The sequence below is a fragment of the Pteronotus mesoamericanus genome, unplaced genomic scaffold (genome assembly GCF_021234165.1).
Source record: "Pteronotus mesoamericanus isolate MK-2021 breed Mesoamerican mustached bat unplaced genomic scaffold, CSHL_Meso_final contig_116, whole genome shotgun sequence".
Taxonomy (NCBI): Eukaryota; Metazoa; Chordata; class Mammalia; order Chiroptera; family Mormoopidae; genus Pteronotus; species Pteronotus mesoamericanus.
The window spans coordinates 35990346-36014036 of NW_026555027.1; the positions used below are offsets into that span (position 1 = coordinate 35990346).

General features: G+C 32.7%; 1 protein-coding gene across 6 annotated transcripts in view; it reads left to right on the forward strand.

Annotated features, from left to right (window-relative positions):
- The window catches only part of NLGN1 (neuroligin 1), a 593124-nt gene extending 577944 nt beyond the window's left edge, over positions 1-15180 (forward strand). For 3 of the 6 annotated variants that reach the window (XM_054580621.1, XM_054580644.1, XM_054580649.1), the window contains 3 exons: positions 8803-8988; positions 12778-13567; positions 14358-15180. In XM_054580621.1, the coding sequence (XP_054436596.1) occupies positions 8803-8988; positions 12778-13567; positions 14358-15180 (1799 nt within the window). Of the gene's footprint in view, positions 1-8802; positions 9016-12777; positions 13568-14357 lie in introns of all 6 variants that reach the window. The other 3 variants (XM_054580630.1, XM_054580625.1, XM_054580637.1) reach the window with 1 other exon arrangement.
- Positions 15181-23691: the final 8511 nt, after the last annotated feature.

Consider the following 23691-nt stretch of genomic DNA (forward strand, 5'->3'; position numbering starts at 1 on the left):
GAAATAACTCAATCAGAGAAATACAAATACCATATGATTTCCCTTGTATGTAGAATCAAAAGAACAATATAAATGAACAAAGAACATAGAAAGAGACTCATCGATATAGAAAACAGACTGGTTGCCAGAGAGGAGGGGCATTGAGGAACAGTGTGCAAAAGTTGAAGGGATTGAGAGGTATAGATTGGTAGTTAGAAAATAGTTATGGAGTTGCATAGGGTATCTAGTCAATAGTACTATAATAACTATGTATGACACCAGCTGGGTACTGGATATATCAAGGGGAACATTTTATAAAATACATGATTGTCTAACCATTAGTCTTCCTGAAACTAATATAAAATAATATTAAATGTAAACTGTAATTGAAAACATTTTCAATAAAAATTATAAAAAATAATAACATTTATTAATGATCATTATTGTCCTTGAGACCTTGCTACGCGTTCCCCGGGGAATGGGGAACATGTAGCAAGGTCTCATGGACAAAACCAAAGGGGAAGGATTGAGGGAGGGAGGGGGAAGGGGGCAGGGGAATGTGGTGGGGGGAAGGCAGAGACAAATGCATTTGAAAAAATAAAGAAAATAAATTTTTAAAAAAAGGATTCATGGGCATGGACAACAATGAGGTGATTGCTGGGGGGACATATGGGGACTAAATGGTAATGGGAAAACAATACAATAAACGTTAAATAAAAAAATAATAACATTTAAAATCTCTAAATCAGATTAGTTTTTAATAGAGAAAAATATTAAAAGCAGCATTTAGTGAATACATATTTTAGCAGCCATACTTTAGAGTGACTTTTATCTTCCAAAAAAACCCTATAATTATGGAAATAGATAAGTAAAATAATCTGAAATTTCATCAATATTCATATGAAATTTGTGAAGTAGTCTTGTCAGCTTTATTCATTACCCAGACCACATCTCCTACTTTTTCTTTTTTATTGTGTCTTTCTCAAGGGTTAGCTAGTAGGGGACTGAAGCACACAGCATTTCCCCTTTCACTCAGCTCCCAGCTCTATGCAGTTGACTACTTCTATTTTATAATGGCCAAAGTTATGTATATATATATCATTTGCCTTTTCTTTTTCCTGCTTGTTTTCCCCTATAGTCTAAAAATCCACACTACTAATGTGCTTTAGCAAATTTTCTAAGTATTCTTTGAATGATCAGTAAATCAAGACACAATGTCTTCTATTGAATCACCACCACAGAATTTTGGCTCACAAAACTGTTCTCATTATAATACAACCCATTTAAATGTTTGGGTTGAATTCTAAGGAACTACCTACAGTGAGTACCAACATGTTCTTTACCCTTAATAAGATTGCTTAAGTGTCATAATGAATATCCCTTACTACTTGATTAAAATTTAGATGGCAACTTATGTATTTTCAATTGTCTTGCCAACTATAGATTCTAGAGCAATTTAAAAACCTCTGTGGTAAATTTAATCAATATACATATGTTTAACAATTTTTGTAATTTTTCAAAGACTTTTTTCTTTTAATTATTCTGAAATTTATATTTCTTTTTAATAAAATGGAATGATTTATTTTTAATAAGTAGATGATGAGAAAAATGTCAAATTTAGTTGATTAAATCCAAAGTATTTATTCCCAACATATATGAAACACTCTTGTTGCCAAAACACTATGTTTTAATAATGAAAACTCTGTAGGGTACGTGCTAAAATTAATATTGTCTATTAGGAATCTGAAACTCAGAGTGGGTATCTAACTGTTTTACACAGTAACTTGCTCATACACCAAAGCTATCCTACGAAGTCTGGTCTTCTTTTCACAATACTATTGAGAAAATCTCAAATGCCTTTCAAACTTTATGTCCTTTGGCCAACAGTCTGGGCTAGGTTACTTGTCTTTATGTCCTCTTCTCTCATGTAGACCCTACCAGTACCATCCTATTTCTCTCCTTTTAAAGCTACTGCCACACACCCTGTGTCTAAGAGCATATCCCCACACATTGGCTACAGAGAGGGTTTTCTTCTAAATTCCTACTCCATTGTCGTGAAAGAAAAACTATACCTAAACCTCATTTGTTTGGAAAATTTAATTGTTGTTCCCTATGTGGTAACAGGATTGTAAGCCATTGAGGCCTGCCGTCACTCAGCAGCCATGTGTAGAATGGCCACCGTGGGGCAGGCACACAGTCCATGGGAAATAAAGAATATGAACGAGTTATAAATGCAATTTATAAATTACAAAGTACACACACACATTCACATTACAGTGAGATCACATGAGACCAAAATATGCATTAGACAGGTAGAATTTACATAATTTTTATAGTTGCTATTGTTCCTGAAGTTATATAATAATAGTTCTGGAGGTTTTTCCTATAAGGTAGCCATTACGGCTCCCTCAATGTCATCTGTTGAAATAAATTGTCCATTTAAAGCATCAGACACATTCCTGCATAATCAAAGCAATTAGAAAAGAACAACATGATTTCTTTAAATAGCCTTTTTAGAAGGGAGATTTTTCCTTTTTCACTTCTTTGTGAGAGCAGTTATTCAGAAAACACAGGAATGTCATCACATTTGATACCAGGCTTGTTGCCCAGATTGTTATACACAAGAAGTAAACAATAGTCTACTTCACAGAATGGTGGATAAGGTTTTTGCTTTTTGTTGTTGTTGTTATTGTTGTTGTTGCTGTTGTTGTTTTTGACATGCAGACCAAGAAGTGTGACTATTAACAGCCTTAGGTTGGGCTGGAGAATAAAGGGGATGGCATGCAAGCTGGGTCTGGGGATGTCTTTCTCCCCAGTGTCCTGGACCATTCTTGAAATGGGAATAGAGTATGTAACTTAGAGCTAAGCAAATTGAGGCCATTTTCTCTCCATGACTATTGTCAGGAAAAAAATCATTAAAATAAAAATTTTAGTTCCATTTGGAAGAAGGTGTCACAATGTTAAAATTGAAAATGATATAGAAGGATCAGCCTCAGCTGTTTACCTCAGAGATGGTGAAAATATTGGGATTTGGGGGGACTGAAGAAAATAGGGGAACACCTCCAGGTGTTTTCTTTCCAGGCATCTGTTGGCAGTCACCTTTTGCTCCCCATTGTATGCCTCCACATCCAGCTGCCAGGAACCAAAGACTTGGTCAGTAACTCAGTATGATCTTCCTGAAGATGAGCCATTAAAAAACAAATTCTATCCAAATAAATAAATAAATAAATAAATAAATGTGCCAAAATATAAAATTTCTAATATGCCACCAAGGTACATGGTATTAAGATATCAGCCTCAGTTCAGAGTAATTTTTTTTTTTTGGCCAGAAGACACATACAAGGAATGGAGACAGTAGCCCTCATGAGAAAACACAGCAAAGAAACTAGCTAGAGGTGATGGGTAACTAAACAGCATTGTGTGTAATCTTTTTCCCTATGTAGATCCCAAATTTTCCAATTTGGGGAATTTAAACCATTACATTTTTAAAATCTTGACTTAGAAAAAAAGGAAAACTATTCAATTACGTCTTACATGAGAATTTTATATCAATATAGCAATGTCTCCCCATTAAAACAGAATATTTTTCAAAAGCAAGTCATGTGACATAATAGAAGGTAATAATTGTTCACTGGAAGGTTGTAGGTTGAATGACTGACTAGTAGGAGGGTTTCAAGAGTCTAAAAGGAAAAGAGGAGGGCCTAAAATATGTCAGTGACATGCTTGGAAAGCAGGAGACAATGCAAGGAAAAGCTGATTGCTCTTAGCTATAAAGAAGATAGAAGTGGCATATGTGATTTCTGAATGCATTTTCAGTTGGGAGAATTTGAGGTGTTAATTCCACAGCTTTAATTTTTTTATGCAAAATCCTTAATGAGCTATTGTCTGATCTATATTCCCAAATTTCCAGAAGGATGCCTCACAATAATTTAAAGTGTCATATTTGCAAGGCTGGCTCTTTAATGCCTCATATGCTCTCTATTTTGAGGTATTTATCAGTTTGACTACAATCATCTGTATTCAGGCAATGGCATTGATGAATACAGAAGATTTCTTTCCTAATTCTTTGCAGGGTGGAGGTAAAGTAGGTTTACAGTTTTGAGTACACAAAACACAGAGTTTATTCTTACGTTATTATTTATTGATTATTATATTATTTTTCATAGAAACTACTGTATACCTACATTTGCCCTATCTGAATAGAAATAACTACATACTGCAGAATATATATGTATAATATAATAAATATAATATAATATAGTGTATATTCTATTAAGCACTTACAGAAATGAAATATCATAAACATAGTTTTTCATATTTGCCCATCTGCTCCCAAAACACAACTACAGTGTAAACTCACTGATATCTTAAATTTCTGACATTCTAGATGTCATCTCAAAAGCTAACAGTCTGTATTTTTCCTACTCTCAGTTTCCTCCTTGGAAACGTTTAGGCATTTTTTTCTATTGAGAGGTACCCTGCCTTCTTTTGTGTTTTACATTCCAATGACATTGCCCGTAAATTTGCATGTAAGAGTCTTGAACATAGATTGGGTCAACCAATAAGCTGCAGACACCCTAACTTAGCTGCTCCCATACTCCTTCAGAGAGCTGTCTGAATTCAATGGACATCAGTAGCCCAAGCCAATGCTTTGGTCATAATATGTATATGTCTTTATTTATTTTCTCCTTACCCAATTTATTTGACTTTCCCATTCTAAGGTTTCCCTCTAATACTTGGAAATAATCCTTGCTGCTAGTTCTAGTAAACAACATTGAGGACAAACCTGCTCAGTGAATTAAATCATAACGGTAGAACTAATAGTTCCACACAGGGTAATAATCAAAGATGTTTTTCAATAGAATGAATGTTTAAGTGAAAAGCATAGTATTCAATAAATTCTGTTTGAAAATGTAATCGAATGGCAATATAGTGGATCCATGAGCTGGTAAAATAATTCTTGGCATAATAGCAATTATAAATTTTTTTAAGTTTCTCTTAAGTTCAAATGTAATGATTTTTTCAAGATTTTATATTTAAGTCAAGTAAATTAAATAGTTGAATTTTTCCAAAAATTTCTGCTGCTTCTCCCTACATACACACAGACAAACCATTATTCTTAATCATTATTCTTTTTATCTTACAAAAAAAATGTGGCAGTGTGTTAGGATATCAATTAGTTACACACTAAGAGCTTACAACTAAAGGCCAGGAAAGGCCAGGTAAAGTAAATGACAATCTGTTAAGAATAATTTACGTGACATTAAGGAAAAACGTTTTCCAAAGTAATCATGAAGACAAGGAACACTTTCAGAACTTTGCAAAATTCAGTTTTGCTCTGGTTAGACTATAGTTCAGCAATTGAATGTAAAGTTCCAATTAGAGTGATCTGAAATGATTCTGCTATTAAGGACACCATACCTAACAACTTGAAAACAGAATTTTAAAGGAATAAAGCACGTCACTGGATGACAAGGTATAAAGAATAATGCCAACACACATCACTTGGGTAATTAGTATACTGTGTCTCTTCTAAGGCAGTGATTTACTTAACTTTTTTTCATTTTGTGTCCTTAGCTGAGCCACACAGTATTTTTTTAAAAATATAGCAACAGAAATAAAAGAATTCATGCAAGAATGTGGTATCAATTTATCAGATCTAAAGAGGTATGAGTTGACTGGTTCGCTGGCCTTAGTAAAGACAAGATCTCTATCATTTTTTCCTAATATAAAATTCATGGTGTCTCTTTGGATTCACTGTATTTAAGCTGGAGAGATTAGATAGATGACAGATAAAGAGATACATAGATAACAAGTAGGTCAAATGAAGCATACACACAATACAGAAATCAAGAATGAGGGCAATTCAATTCAGAACTGAAGGGTAAAATGAGAGTTTGACAGAGTAGTTTGCACGTTCAAAGCTTAGGACACCATCTTTTCACCTGATAATTCACTTTGATTTCCATGCACTGTCTTAACAGTGCAATTCTGGAACTCAATTGTGTTTAAATTTGTTGTTGAAGATACTACAAGACTTCTTTAAAATACATATAAAGTAGAAATTGCTCTTTAGAGAATTGACATGTTGTTTAGAATTTGTATATACACATAAAACTGCTTGACCGATACAAGAGTAATTGAAATTGTGCTACTAAAACTGGAATTATAAAGGTGATACTATTCAGGTGATGTAGTGACAAATAATCTTATCAGTATGGTTCTCTACACATTCCATATTGAATGATGATTAATTTATTAGTAAATCAACTTTGTAAATATTTATTTGAATTAAACTAGAGTTATTCAATATTATTTCAAGAGTAATTAAGTACAAATCCTGGATTTTGCACTGAGTGGCATAAGCTGTATTCAAAAATCAAATTGGTAACTGAATATATTTGTGACATAGAACCATAGGTAATAAACTACCTAGAGTATGTGCTTATTCTTTCATTCATTCTTGCTCTATCTCTCTCTAACATACACACAAACACACACGCTCACTCATACCTCCTTTATGCTTCAAGAGCATTTCCATTCAATACACATTAATCTATCCATAATGTTGTTTTCAGGGTTCAGGACATCAATCATGCAGTAAGCTCCTTCAGGAACTTAAGTTAATGGTTAGATTTCACACCAAAATTTACTTAATAGAAAATAGAGTTTAAAAAGTTCCTTACCATGTTTTGTTTTGTATTTTAATGTGCTCTTATTTATATGACTATTGAGTATTTAAAAGTGTTTTTTCATAAAAGGAACCCATGAAAATATTCTTAAATTGTTATGTAGATTCAATAAAAAGAAGTGGGTTGATCAGAAATCTATGTTTATTTGGAACCTATTTTTTAAAAAGTCAACCTCCACCTCAAGGATGATGTAACATTTTCAGGGTTATACACACAAATACAAACATACACACATGCATGCATGCATGCACATATTGGAGTTGAGATGTATTTTTCCTTAGAAGTTTTATTCTTGTAGGAAAAGGACTAATAATCTGCATTTCTTCATATTTTTGAAAATTTATCACTTCTATAATGATCCTAAAGAATTTCTTGTCCATATATTCATTTTGGATATAGATTAATTTTACTCAATTAATATATACTATTATCACAGTCTAGTTTTCACAAATGTAATTGTGAATTACATTTTTTACAAGTTAGATAAAATAATTTTTACCACAAAACTAAACCATTATGTTGAGTTTCTATTATGGGTCTGCAATAAGAAAATGAATCTAATGTTTTAAAATTAGTTTTATAAACTTGTTAAATATGGAAATTATATCTCTGAATATAATTAATCAATATATATGTAATGTATCACTAAATATTTTCTACATAATATAGCTTATAAATAGAAGAGACTACAATCTGAAAAATGATATTTATCTTTCCCAAGTTATCCAGGTAATAGACAACAGGGTGAAGATAAAAAGAATGAAAACATTCTGAAAGACCTCAAGGGAGACATTCCAGAGGCCAGGTTACTTGGGATAGTATCAGGGGGCATATGTGAATATGCTTTTGCATAAAACACTGTGTCAGTCCTCAGGTTGCTCATGGTCTAATGTGGTTGGGATTTAAAATATGAGTGGATGAGTGGCTTATAAATAGCTTATAAATGGAATATTTTATAAAAATAATTTCTACATTTTTACCAAATTCATATTAAATGTAGAGATATATTAGAGAATATGTTTATTTTATAACAAACATAATATTAAAGCTATTGTCAGCAAAATAAATAATATGTTTAAAGTATTATAAAACTGATATCTTTGACTCTGCTCTCTATAACTTCAGTATATGGTAAGTCCTCACGTACTGTCATCCATAGGTTCTGCAACTTTAAGCAAAATAATGTATAACAATTTTACCACAGGCTAATTAACATAAAGCAGAGTTAATTTCCCAAGGCATCACAGTATTATGATGTCATTGCAAGAAATGATGTTATTCGAGGATCAACTACTACATTGGAAATTTATTCAGCTCTTACTGCCACAATATTTTTTCTATCTCCTTTTTATCAATTGGCTTTGCCACTTTGTCAATTCAGACCCCTATAAGGTCTCACCCACCCCATTCTTTCTATTGTGCAACATATGTTTCTCCTCATTATCAGATTCACTATAAAGCAGAGCTTTAAACATTCTAGAAATATGAATTAGAACTTTTCAAAATCTTCAATTATTCTATATTATTTTCTAATTGAGCAATATCAGTGTAGCATCTAAAGTATTAAAAAAATGGTTTCAAAATATCTCTAACACAGTGATGCTTCCTTACCCATGGACCATCATCAGTAAAAGTACATATACCTATCATGCAAAGAGTTGCATATAATTTTATGTACAAGTTTTAGAAAACTACACATGTTCTCCACCCTCACATCCTGCCACTCAGCCACTTGTATTTTAAATCCCAACCACATTAGACCATGAGCAACCTGAGGACTGACACAGTGTTTTATGCAAAAGCATATTCACATATGCCCCCTGATACTATCCCAAGTAACTTGGCCTCTGGAATGTCTCCCTTGAGGTCTTTCAGAATGTTTTCATTCTTTTTATCTTCACCCTGTTACCTATTACCTGGATAACTTGTGAAAGATAAATATCATTTTTCAGATTGTAGTCTCTTCTATTTTTCCTAAAGTAAATTATTTTATTCTGCTGGGAAGTAACTTTTTACTAAAGAATTTTACCTTGATGAGCACAGGTTTCAGCTGTATTTAAATGTAATGCTCATATGGTTCAAGTCAAATCAAAAGGGTATTCTAAGGTGTCTTTTTATTTATATTTTTCAGGTTTCTTGAGCACAGGGGATCAGGCTGCAAAAGGAAACTATGGACTCCTTGATCTCATACAGGCTTTAAGATGGACTAGTGAGAACATTGGATTCTTTGGTGGTGACCCCTTAAGAATCACTGTTTTTGGATCTGGCGCTGGGGGTTCATGTGTCAATCTTCTGACTTTATCCCATTATTCTGAAGGTAACCGTTGGAGCAATTCAACCAAAGGTATTATGCAGGTTGCAAATTTTGACAATTTTGGTGTCTGCATGCCACCACGTCAGTAGTATGTGATGCTCTGTATATATATATATATATATATTTCTCTGTTCAAACTGAATGTCAGGTTGAACTCAATAACTGTCTAAAATTTTGTTTTCTCAGCTTTTATATGCATGTTCAGATTTTTGTCAAACTCTTTGTCTCCTGTGGAGCTTGGTAAGGATGCCCTTTCAAGCACACTTCATAATAGTTAGCATCACATTTACTTTTCTTTCCTCCAAAGGGTGGTTTTGGGGAAAATCAAACATGTTCACAGTTCTGTCGTCTCTGTGTGTTCAGTAATCAAAATCAAAGACAAGGTGTGCTTTTTTTTTTTTAATTCAAAGATTGTGTATAATCTACTTTCAAGACAATAGACATTTAAAACCCTTTGCCAGTAAGGAGAACACAGTTATAAACTAGTGTTCTAGGAATAATATTTTTCATTTGCTTTCTGAGTAGAAAATGGATGTTTAATTATTTTGCATGCATGATCCAAAATTGTCAAAGCATGAAGATCACTAGAAGAGCTTTTGATTTAAAAAAATAGGTTAAAATTTGTGCTTTTTCAACCTCAAAAGCGTTCCTGCCCACCCCACAGTCTCCAAGCTTGGCAAAGTGGCATGAAGCACCGATGAGGCTTAACCCCATGAAACATTTTTCTTGTCTCCATTTTTTGGCTTTGGCACCCTTTTTAAGTGCCCGTCCAAAGCTCACTATGTTGCTTTTTTTATTGACTCCCATCTTAGCATGACTTTAGTCATTCATTCAACTTAAATTATTAATGTATATCCACAAGAACAGAAGTGTTTAATTGGAGACATTTGCAAAAGCAAATACTTTCTCTCCATGCCACATACATAAGAGATAGAAAAATAGAAAATAGACGTCAACATAGGCCCTTATATTTTATACTTTTTTGTCACTTTTTATATATTAAGAAAGTATATACTGTCAAATGTTGATGAAACAATTTATAAGACTGAATTTTATAAGTAAAAAATACAGAATATTTGTTTATGGAATCAAAGATACATAAAAGTGGAATTTCAAAAGATGAGCCAGTAATGAAATAGGTATATTTACTTGGAAAATCATTTGTCACTATAACCGTCTACATTTTGCCATGTATTATGGGTACTTTTTTGCCCAAATCTTTGAGGGAAAAATAAGGATGTGCACTATATATGGTTAGTACTAATGCTGTACCTATATAAGTGTTTTTAATTCTTTTTTTATGCTTATACATTAAAAGTGTAACTCTAGAAAGCAATAACAGTATCTATACAAAATAATACTCAGGAATACAATAATTGGTTTTGTTTCTAAACATAAATAAATAAAAATTTGAATTAAAAAACTAAAACAAAAGATTTTTTTCCTGAAAGTTTGGGCCAAAAACGTAGGTGCGCATTATGCACAGGAGCATATTACACATGACAAAATATGCTAATTTGTAGACATAGTTGCTGTAACATCTCATACGTATTAGAGTCCTGACTCAAGTTGGCAAAAAGCACATATAAGGACAATTTCCAACTGTGTAAAGATTTTGGTCTGTAATGAAAATTTATTTGGAAATAACGAACAATTTTTTTTTAATGGAACAGATTACATTGTCCTAGCTTTAGGACTATAGGGGGTAAGCCAACATTTATCAAGGTTAACATTTGACAATCTGTTCAGACTTTGTAGGGTCATTTGCTTGTAAACATTATTATGTTATTTCCTCCTAGGTTTTCTAACATTTTTGTAAATTTAAAACAAACAAAAAAAAACCCCAAAACCTGGCACCAAAACCAGTTTCACCCAGCATAAAACTAGCATTCAATATAAAGAGATGAACCAACTAGCTCATTGGCTAGCATTGTTATTTGCATGGCAAATGGCTATGCGAACAATGAAAATATAGCATTCCATCACCCTCTTCAAGGAAATCTGTCCATGCCTGGCCGCGCAAATAGACTTATGGCTGGTCTAGTCCTCAGTCCATCTCCACAAATCAGCCTGATTTGACTAGGAGATGCTTGGGAGATGACTTGAAATCATCAGGCTAATTCTGTCTTCAGCGCAGACATAGGCTCTCAAGCCTAGAAAGCCCTCCGGGCTGCAGCAATGGTCGGGTCTTTATCAACCAGGAGTCAACCACAGCTTGCGTACACAACAAGCACTGGCACTAATGACAAAAGTTACGGTTTTCTAATAATACCATCTAGATGGCATATTTCAGACTGTATTTAATAATATTTATGTTCCCTAAAATCTTTTTTGGTATATATAGTTAATATCTTTAAGCCCCAGAAAGAGGAAAGGACATTATATAAATCACCTGGTTTATTTTAGCTGTAAAGTTTTTAATTAGTGAAATATTTCTCTGAGAAAATGTTGAGAAAACACATAGCCTACATAATTTTTGAAGTTATCTGTATTTATATAATTTACTCTAGCATACTTTGCTCTAGTAAACTAAAAACATGCTCATAAAGATGTCAGAAACTAAAACAAATTTAAATAAGTATTGTTTGATTTTTTAAATATGTTTAGAATTATCTAGGAACATATTATTGGCTGCATTTTGAATATATATACATATATATGTTTGGAGAAAAATCTGAAATTTTGATTCTAATTCAGACACTCTTTTAGCACCTTTGTGAAAACTGTTTTTATCTCATTGACACATATGGATAATTGAGCATGTGTTTAAATAACCAAACTCCAAACTACATTTGGAAAATGATAACAAATAAAATTTTTTAAAGAAAATAGATAAATTATGTTTTAACAGAAGGATTTTATTTGAAAATACCGTAATGAGTAGATGAAGTGCATTTGTAAATTTGAATGGCATGCAGCTCTAATCAAACTGCATATGGGACCATTTTATAATTTTTAAATGCAATTAAATGAAAAGCAGTGGACCATGTGCTTTTTATCTTTTATGATAAAATGTAGCAGTGCCCCTTCAACACTGGAAAAAGTTAAATCACACCCCACAAAAGCCTTCTGCTGATGGTTTTTTGTTTAACCTAGTGAAAACACTCCAAATGTTATGTCTTCTTCTGAAAGATGAATATTCAGCATACTGTGTGTGACCGGAAGAGCTGGAAGGAGTAGAGTATGTCTAAAGTGATATTCTGTTTTGTGTGCCTCAGGGCCTCCCCAGGGTATCAGCAAATCCCCAGCCCTAGTAGTTATATGAACCCTCAACAATACTTTTCCAATAAAACCTGATTAAAACAAACATGCAGAGCCATTTTGAAGGAAGCTAAATGCAGCCAAATTAGAAGAAATATTCTCAAAAGACAACCTAGAGTCTGATGAAGAGATAAAGGGGAGAGAGTTGGCCCCATCTGGTTGGCTTTGATAATAGCATAGGTGTTTACATGCTGAGCACAGACACACGTGGGGCTTTTAACCACTTGTCTTTATACATTTTCCTGCTCTCCTTCCTTTACTGCCTCTCTGAGACAGGAATGGTTTACATCTCTTGATCCCTAAAGTGGCTGTAACTCAAAGAGAAGACTGAGTCCACCTTTCTGGTTTATTATACCCTGGGGATGCCTCTATGTACTTTCTCTTAAGCAAAAATGTCTTTATCCTCCTCTTCTTGAGTTGTATCTGGGTTTTTATATACATGTCTAAAATATCTAATGTTATTGTTTTGCCACAACTTTTTTTCAAAAATCATGTGAAATTTTTTATTGTTTTTTGTTTTTTCTCCCGTAGGACTTTTTCAACGAGCAATAGCTCAAAGTGGAACAGCCCTTTCCAGCTGGGCTGTTAGTTTCCAACCTGCAAAATATGCCAGAATGTTGGCCACAAAAGTTGGTTGCAATGTTTCAGATACAGTGGAATTAGTGGAATGCCTACAGAAGAAGCCTTACAAAGAACTTGTTGATCAAGATATTCAACCAGCACGATACCACATAGCCTTTGGACCTGTGATTGATGGTGATGTAATACCAGATGACCCGCAGATATTAATGGAACAAGGAGAGTTTCTCAACTATGATATAATGTTAGGAGTTAACCAAGGAGAGGGATTAAAATTTGTTGAAAATATAGTAGATAGTGATGATGGTATATCAGCTAGTGATTTTGACTTTGCTGTTTCCAATTTTGTTGATAATTTATATGGGTATCCAGAAGGCAAAGATGTTTTGAGAGAAACCATTAAATTCATGTACACTGACTGGGCTGACCGTCATAACCCTGAAACCAGAAGAAAGACATTGTTGGCCTTGTTTACGGACCATCAATGGGTGGCACCAGCTGTAGCTACAGCAGATCTTCACTCAAACTTTGGTTCACCTACATATTTCTATGCCTTTTACCATCATTGCCAAACAGATCAGGTTCCAGCTTGGGCTGATGCAGCTCATGGAGATGAGGTTCCCTATGTGCTAGGAATCCCCATGATTGGACCTACAGAGTTATTTCCTTGCAATTTCTCCAAAAATGATGTGATGCTGAGTGCAGTTGTAATGACATACTGGACAAACTTTGCTAAAACTGGGTATGTACCTAAGGAATAAAGTTTTCTATAATTTAATAAAAATATATCCTTAAGCACTTAAAAATAATACACATGTGCCCAAATCATTTAACAGATTAATACCAGCAGTATGTTAAGTTCCTTTTTATTCAAAATTCTATGCTGAGGTGTTTCAAAAATTATTGCTTTATTAGTTCTTACTTTTTAGTTTATTAGGAAGGCTTATAATTTTATTGGATTAGTTGATAATTAAATTTATTTTGTTGTTTTAATTGCATAAGTCATTATTATTGTTGTTCCATAATGACAAATATTATTTTATAGTACTTTATAGTTTACAGTACTCTATGCCCTTTGATACTCCCAACTAACTTGTTATTGTGGGCAGGTCAAATACTGTTAATCTCATTTTACAGAGAAGGGACATGAGGCTAGCAGAGTTTCATATAGATATTCATATGTCTAGTGTATAACATATGAATATACTAGGACCCAAATCTGCACCTGCCAAATCCAAATCCTGTCTTTTCCACTAACCCACACTGTCTCTGCTAGTTTGCTCATAAGGCAATGCATAGGTATATACATTTTTAAATCTTCATGTAGAATGTGAGGCTTACATTTACATTATTATCCATTTAATAATCTTCCTGCAATGGGAATTATATTTCTAAATTAACCCAAGTTGTCATTAAAACACAATCTAAAGCACTGCTGAATTACCTCTTCATTTATATGTTAACTTAGTACTATTTCTATTAAGAAAAGGAATAAAGTAAATTTGTTCTCATAATTGCTTTTTTCTTCCTAGTGACCCAAATCAACCAGTCCCTCAAGACACAAAATTCATTCATACCAAACCCAACCGTTTTGAAGAAGTAGCATGGACCAGATATTCCCAGAAAGATCAACTTTATCTCCATATTGGATTAAAACCAAGAGTTAAAGAACATTATAGAGCCAATAAGGTGAACCTCTGGTTGGAGCTGGTACCTCATCTGCATAATCTCAATGACATTTCTCAGTATACCTCTACAACAACTAAAGTGCCATCAACTGACATCACTTTCAGACCTACGAGAAAAAATTCTGTACCTGTCACATCAGCCTTTCCCACTGCCAAGCAGGATGATCCCAAACAACAACCGAGTCCATTTTCCGTGGACCAAAGGGACTACTCAACAGAGCTGAGCGTCACCATAGCAGTTGGTGCATCATTGCTATTTCTGAACATCTTGGCATTTGCAGCTCTTTACTACAAGAAGGATAAAAGGAAACATGATGTTCATAGGAGATGCAGCCCTCAACGTACTACTACCAACGATCTGACCCATGCACAAGAAGAGGAGATCATGTCCCTCCAAATGAAGCACACTGATCTGGATCATGAATGTGAGTCCATCCATCCACATGAGGTGGTTCTCCGGACCGCCTGCCCCCCAGATTACACACTAGCTATGAGGAGGTCACCAGATGATGTTCCCTTAATGACACCCAACACCATAACAATGATTCCCAACACTATACCAGGGATTCAACCCTTACACACATTCAATACATTTACTGGAGGACAGAACAATACACTGCCCCATCCCCATCCCCACCCCCATTCACATTCAACAACCAGGGTATAGCCAGATAAGAGAAACAAACTCTATTTTTTTGATGGATTGCAGTATAAGATTACTGAAGATTCCTTGGCTTTCAACCTACAAGACTCTTACTATTTAAATAAAGAGGAATATTATGTGAATATACATATCAAGAACTTTGGGGGTTTTGAAAAAATGAATTGTATATATATATACACAAATCAACTTTAAAATGAATTTCAATTGCTTGAAGCAATTGTTCTGAATGATACTTTTTCATTCACATTCAAGAATTAATTTTTTGAAGATTTATGTTACATGATGGAATTAGGCATGTGGAACACCATACAGGAAAGAACTATGTCTGAAACATAAAAAACAAAAATAAAAAAACAACCATGAATATGCACAAGGGACACACCAATGGAATGTCAGATAATTTTCACCAGTTTTTATTTGGAGCAGTTTATTGTGTGTAGACCATATTTACATGTTTGGATAAGTACACAAAGCACCAATGCTGTTAATGGCCTTTGCAAAGGCTCATGCTGAAATTTGCCAGTAAAACAAAGAAGTTTAAAGACTGGCAGGTACAACATTGTCACTTAAGTGCTGTCAGTATAAAGTTGTGGGGATAAAGGAAACTGGATATTTTTAGCACGATGTGCATGATAATTTATATGCTTGGTGGCTGTGCTGCTGATTAAGCCGTAATTAAAATTCTTCTCATCCCATTGGAGTTTTTAATAGAAGCTTCCTCCATCAATTGGCAGAACCTAAAGAAGATTTTAAGGGGCAAAAGTAATTACAATTAAATAATTCACAGTAGTTTCAATAATAGAAGGAATTAGTTATAAAGGTATTTGAAGAAACTATAGGTATAGTGGTGAATAGTTGCTGATATGAATCCCAGAACAATTTCCTGTGTTTTTAATGTTCTTTTCATTCCCATCTAAATAATTTATAAAAATATAACCCTAACTGGACATGTGTTACAGGATCTATAATTTGCTGTGGTTTTTGTTACTCTGTATTTTGTTCCTTTTGGTAAGATGAAGTGTGTCCAAAGAGTTATTTGCAACAGTCTTTTACTATATGAGGATGCCCCAAATTACCACTCTGGTTACAGTTCTCAGTTAATTGATTTACTCATGTTGCATGACAAAATGTTTACTAATAATAATTCAGTATAAAGTTATGTCCCTCCTCACATTACTCATCTTTCTCACTGAGGTTCATTCACTGGAGTTTACTCACACAATCTCAGTAGAGTACAACGTAGATACAGAACCTAGAAGGAGAGTCAACACCCGGAGGATTTTAGTCTTACACAAATGTGTGATTTTAAATGAATATTCTAAGACCACAGGAAACTCTTCATTCCCTGTTGTTTACCAGTAACAGTATATCACAGACCTTTCCAAATGTTTGTATATGTAATCAGATGTACATTTGTATTAAAAAAAATTGAGATGGACTTAAAGAGCACATCCTGATAAATACTTTCTCTCTTATCTGTACTATATTTCTATTAGACTAAAGTTATGTGATTTTTTTTTACATTTTTTCAGATGACTAGCAATTTTGATAGTTTGTAAGATAATGCAAAGAACTTTCTCTGACAAACTAACTGCAGTAACAGAAACCTTTCTTTTCAGTTACTCTTTTTCAAGAATGAAAGCTTATTATACAAAAAAAAAAATTGTATACTACTTGATGGAAACAACTTTGTACATCTTGGCCATGTCACTGGTCATTGCGTGAAATAAAGATAATCTGGAAAATGACTATTAGTCCAATGATAAGAGACATGATCTTTGCTCATTAAAGAGCTAAAATGTTTATTGCTGTTTTGTCTTTTTTTAAAAAAAAACAAAAACAAAAACAAAAGAAACTTGACTGTCTCAGAGTCATTTTTCTAGGCCAATTGAATTTTGAAGACGTATAGGTAACTTCTTCAGAAAACACATTATGTATTTATAGGCAACTCTCAGCTAAGATGAAACTGATGAAAATTTAACATTATAAATTTATAAGCCCAGGAACTCATGAAAAATATCAGCTTTGTATTTTTAAATGTCTCTTATGTGAAAATGTTGGAGAAATAAAAATGTATCAATTGTTTTTGGTTAGAAACACAGGTTCCAATTCTGATCATTGAGGAAAAGGTCTATTGGAAATAAATGTGTGATATTTCATGGAATGAGAAAACCTAGGTTCATAATATAAGGCTGATTGAACGATCATAAAGTAATGAATAGAAAGTTATTCTTCTAAGGGAATTTTAAAGTGCTGAGCAAGACATTAAGCTGACACTAAGAGATACAATCTTCTATTTCAAGGAATTTCTTTGCTTATAATTCCCAGTCCTAATTATTAACTGTCAGTGAAATGTAGATAATGTTCCATAACTTCAAATAAAAATCTCTGTCAGTAGCAAAAGTTCTTCGGCACTCAGAGAGGCCTCCGTGCAGTGTTTGCCTTATGTGGTGATGCTTTTAGGCTGGGAACTGACAATGGAAACCAATATAAACATTTGTTTAACATCTGAAATATTGTTTGAACAGAAAACTGTCTTTTACTATATTAATTGAACAAGAGATAAAAACAAAAACAGAAATAACAAAATAAGGTATGAATGGAGTCTTTCATATGCATTATTTTACTTGGCAAAACCAAACTTTCTATTTTAATGTTGGCCATACTTATATCTACCTACCTATTGTTTCTCTAAATTTATCTGTCAGCCACTCTAATTATTTATATCATAACTGATACTTATTTTGTATTAATTTAGGAAAATTATAAGGGAAACAAAAACAGACTTATTATTTTTTCTAAATTAATGTTGTACCAACTCTGTGGAAGATAGTTTTCATTGCTGTTCCCAAGCTGTGATAAAGTAATTGTAAATGAGTGTTAGCTCCTAGTTGTATAATTACAGCAGCTAGTTTTCTGAATGTCAAATTATATTCCAAAATACACAGAACATTAAGAACTGTTTTTAAAGCTGAAACATAACTTTTAAATGCAAGAAATATTTTAATATTGTTACTAAATTTAAACCAATAGGTATAAAATGTGTTTATTTAGATGATAATTTTCCTTAGAAAAAATGCAAGTCACACATTTAAAAGAATATATTTGGCATTACTTATTAATTTAGACATTCCTGCTTCAGAATAAACTGCAAAGTCAAGGCTGCTTAAAATTTGTGAAAACATTATCAAAAGATCAATGTTGTTTTAGAGTATGAGGATGAAAATAAAAGTGACAGATTTCATAGTTTTAAATTTCTATTGAATATATTGACTGTAAACAAAATATAGTTGAGTACTACAGATGTATCATGAGGTTCATCATTAACTGCATGGAAATTAGAAAGTCATTTACTAAAGCATTAGATATATCTCATTTTAATTTGGAGACATTATGCTAGCAGCTCAAAGCAGAAAATCTGAGTAAAGTATGGAGTAGTTCATTCATTTCACATTTAAAAGTTGACTCTAATGATGATTTCATTTAGATTTTTTGATTGGTACAACATGAAAATAGCAAAAACTTAGAAAAAAACATTAACTATATGTAATAGTAAACTGGAAACCAGAATGGCATTAATTTTCTTACCAAAAAGAAAAAAAATACCCAAACTCAATTGCTGTATCTGTAACATGTCCTTCCTTCTCAGTTATTTCACCTGTTGGCATTCTCATACTGACACACATAGTAATATCTTAAAAGGATACAAAGAATGTGATAAATGTGTTCCAGCTTTAAAGACACTATTACATAGAAATTACTGGGATTCTTTTCTTTGGCAAGTTTCACAGAAATATTTCACACAGCATATGATGAATGGAATTTTCAGGAAGCTGTCATATATCACAGCCATTCTTTGACGTTTGTTTTCTTCTGTTTTATTGGTTCAGAGTACTGGTCTTTTCCTTCATTTCTAGTAATTAGTTGTTATTGACTATAACTTTTTAATGTGAGTGAAAATTAGATAATTTGGTTAGACTTGTGAAAACATGCACCCAAATAAATTCAACTAATGGGCACTTCCCTGCTGAGATTTTGTTATCATTCATTTAATTATCTTGTCAAGCTTTACTGTTAACAACAGTTCTTTTGACTTTTTAGTCAACAAACTAAAGGAATTTATCCAACAGCCTTATACATTTCCTGCACTTGATATAACATACACTTCAAATTTCCAACAGAAGTTTCTAAAGATATTTCCTACTGATGTGAAAACATTTGGTAGCCTACTTGATGTTTTTACATAAGCATGCTGATTTGATTTGATTTGATTTGATTTGATTTTAGCATTTTCGTGTATTTGTTTTTCAGGCCAGAAATCAATTCCAGTTGATGAGGGTTGTGGATTATACAGACTGGAATAACCATGTGCAGGGCTTAAGTGCCTTTCTGCCTGAGATTTGATTTATAAACTTTATTGCCTTGTTTTTTTAACTTGCAGAGCCTGATAATTCAATTTAAAAGTTACAACACGATGACCATGTTATAAATCTCTAATAAGAAAATTTTATTAGGAAGGTTTTTTTCTTGCATTTAATTTTATTTTTGTATGATATCAAATGGGTCCTAATGACTCCTGGGAAAGTGTGAAGTGAATTTTTAGAAAGTGACAGTTATCTCAGCATCTGATTTAGTGGTTTTTAAGTGTGGAAACCTAAATCTCTAATAAACTTTAATTTTTTCCCAAATTAGGTAAGTTTAATTTAAAAGAAGTCTGAAGTGGCTAGGGACAAACATAAATTAGATAGATACATAATTTTTTTCTAGTCAGTCATTATATATACCATATGGTGTATGTGTGTATATATATATGTGTGTGTGTGTGTGTGTGTGTGTGTGTGTGTGTATAAGATATATACACATCATACCATAAGATATATAGAGAGATACCTCTATAGATATCTATATATATCTATATCTGAGATATATAGAGATATATATAGATATAGATATATATCTTAAATACTAAATAGTTTATAGGATACTTATTATGGCCCTTTCAGATTCATATATTTACAAAATACTTTGTATATCTTCTTACATAAGTACTAATGTCATAGAATTTAGTCCTCTAAGGAAGGTCAAGCCAAAATACCAGTAGTTCTGTGTTGAAATGAATGATAACAATTGAAGCTTTAAAGAAAATTATAAAGGTACAATAACAAAAGCTCAGCAGAAAACTTAAAGGCACTAATTTTGAATGCCATGTTCATGGTTGATATCTATATTAGTTTGTTTAAAAGGATTTTAGCATTTTTAATTCATCTTTTCTGCACTCATCATTTAGCAAATTAATGGAACATATGTCATGGTTTGTGTACAAAAGGTAATTTGGTTTTCATGATTCAGTTTGTGTTTGGACATCCATGGCTTTCATAAAAACAGGTTTATCATGAATAAATATTACTGTATTTTCCAAGTTGTGTTGACTATTTTTAAAATCAGAAATAATTTCTTCTCTGACATACAAAAAAAACATTTTCAAGATGAATGTTCTGTCGCAACTTCTTTGAGTTGCCCACACATGTGTTGACAGTTCTGATTTGATGGAAACAATGATATTTTATGGTCTGTTCACCTCTTGGTGAATGCAGCAGAGGGATTTGAGAGTAAAGTTTTGAAACTTTGATGCAGTTTTTACACAGCTTGTCAGAAAAGAAAAAGGAAAAATTAAGAAGAAAGAGAAAAAATGGAGTAAAGAAATGAGAGAAAAGAAAGAAAAACCTTTTTTTCTCTTTGTTTTTTTTTTGCCTTCAAATAGTTTTTTTAAAAAAAGACATATAACTTTATTTAAAAATAGAGCAAAGAGCTTTAAATAAACATCTTTAAACCATAATCTATTGTCCTTAGAGAAAATATTAATAATATTTAAAAAGAAACAAGAAATGTGATCCATGATCCAAGTCTTGGTCAAAAGTCTCACTGGAAACAAACAAATCTAGAGTGATATATTAATCGTCTTTCTAGGCTTTTACTATGTATTTAATAATAATGTTGGTAGAGAAGACTAAGTGAAATACTGGCAACTCTTATCTGAACAAAGCCCAAGATAAAAATACAACAAATAAATGAAACATCAAAGAATTTCCCTATATGTGGCTTAAAGATCAATGTTTCAAAGTTGCTAAATAAAATAATTGACATTGCTTTGCAGTTTCTGTGGCCATGTATAGCCATCAATATCAAATAACCAGTTCAAAAACTCATTCCAAGAGTATCACTTTCCACAAAGAGTTTTGATGTTTTGTAGGATTTGATGTTGTTTTTATATGATTACATTTTCTCACTACATTTTTACATTTCCTTACAGATTACAGAATGCTACTTCTGAGTTCAAAAAAAGAAAGAAAGAAATTCCAATTTATTCTGTAAATGTTTATATGAAAGTAGTATCTCCCAATGGAGTGCTATAATTTGATGTACTTGCTGACCCAATCCTGGAGAGTTGACTTGACTATCCCTTAAAACCTTTCTATCTGTCTCCTGAAAATACTAGATTTCACCCTCAGAGCTGACTCCCACTGCACTAGAGGAAATTTCCCACCAATAACTGCAGCTTCTATTTTCATGCCCTCTTCCATTATTACTTATGCCTTCTCCAGGGGTGTGGAATTTATGGAGAAAGTCTTAAGATGATATAAGGAAGTAGTGATTCAGGCAGGTTAGAAGCTAGTAAACATCAATCAAGCAATGAGAGGAATTAGTCATTCATTCACTCAACAAATGGTGCCCACCATTGCCAGACACTGTGTCAAGTGTTACACAACAGGACTAATCTATGACTTACATATTAACATGCAAGTATTGCCAAGCAGGGAATAGCTATAAACAGAAACTACTCATATCATCTTTTGCGTTATCCACTGTACCAAATCATTATGGAATACCTTGTTTTATATACACGGGTGAGCAAAAAGAGGTTTTTAAAAATATTTTATATGTCTTAAAATGGTAAACACTAAATATTATTTGTTGAGTTCACAGCCATATTAATTGAATTTATTGAACAAGTCCAATAAAAGCAAGTGTGTAGCAATTCTTCCCAACAACATATATGGCCGTATCTGAAGCCACAATACACTATGCCAATACATATCGCAGGATATGAAATATCCAGCTTAAAGCTCATCTGATCCAACCTCTTAACTGATTCCTTAATTCTCTACTCAAACATATGGTTATGAACCCTAACACCGACAATACCACAGGTTTGGAATTCTAAAGCAGGTGGATACATTGGAGACCATCTGGAATTTCTTCTTTATATTGATCAACTGTTCTACATTTTTCTTCTAAAGTTCTTAAAGTCTCCATCACCTGACTTTTCTTCAAACGTTTGAAGACAACTGTCACATCTTCCATGAGACATTTTTCTTCTCAAAGCAAAAGTTCCCATTTTCATTCCAAATAGTTCAGTTTTTTCGCCATTCTAATCATTTTTTGAATACTTTCCAAGCCTAAGTTTCTAAAGTGTGATGTCTAGGATTGAATATAATAAATGCTTCAAATATAGGTAGATCTGTACTTAATAAAGACTACTATCAGCTTCCTCATTATAGAGTGTATTCTTTTCATATAACTTATGGTAATATTACTTTCTTTAGTGGCTACAGCACACTGGTACTTCAGATTGAAACCTATTTTCTATTAAAACTCCTTTAAAATTCTACATGTACTCCTGTTAAGCAAATTCTGCCTTTATCTTATCCTTGATAATTTGAGTTTTACTTCATCTTCAGGATATAGAACACTATTAAATTTCACCTCATTAAATTCACAACATTGTTTTAGCCTATGGATATCTTTCTATCTACCCCAGAATCATGAAATCCAATGAAGTAATAAACATACCATCTATCTTCACTCAGGTCATTTATAAAAAAAAAAAATGTTCAGAATCAGGTTGAAACAAAGCTGTGTAATATTAATGGAGATAGTATGTACAGTACTGATAAAAGTAACAACTGATATTTACTGAGCATTTTAGTATATTCTAGGTTCTGTATCATATCCTAAAATATACCAATAAACACCACTCTCAAAATACTTACCAATGGTGATTGTTGGGGTGAAGGGGGTATAAGGGGACCAAAAGGTAATGTAAAAAAAAAGAAAATACTTACCAATACTTTTAAATGTATTTATTCATTTATTCATTCTTTAAACGATACTTAATAAGGATTTGTTAGATATGAATCATTGAACTACTGGTGATAGAGAAGTGAATAAAATGTAGCCTTTGTTCTCCCATTACTAGCAAACCAATTGATTGATTATTCATTTTGTCTACACACTTAGCACAAGAACATTATTATATATATTTGAATAATCTATTTTCCATTTAAATATTTGAATGACAGCATAGTCATCCTTATGGATATTTCTGAGTTATTGCTGCTTTATGTCAAAAAATGAAAGAAATAATAGAAAAAATAATGTGGCCTTGCCACCATGATATTTTCCCCAAGTCTCACACCAGTCTCATGTCATAATTAAGATGTTGATTTAGGCTAG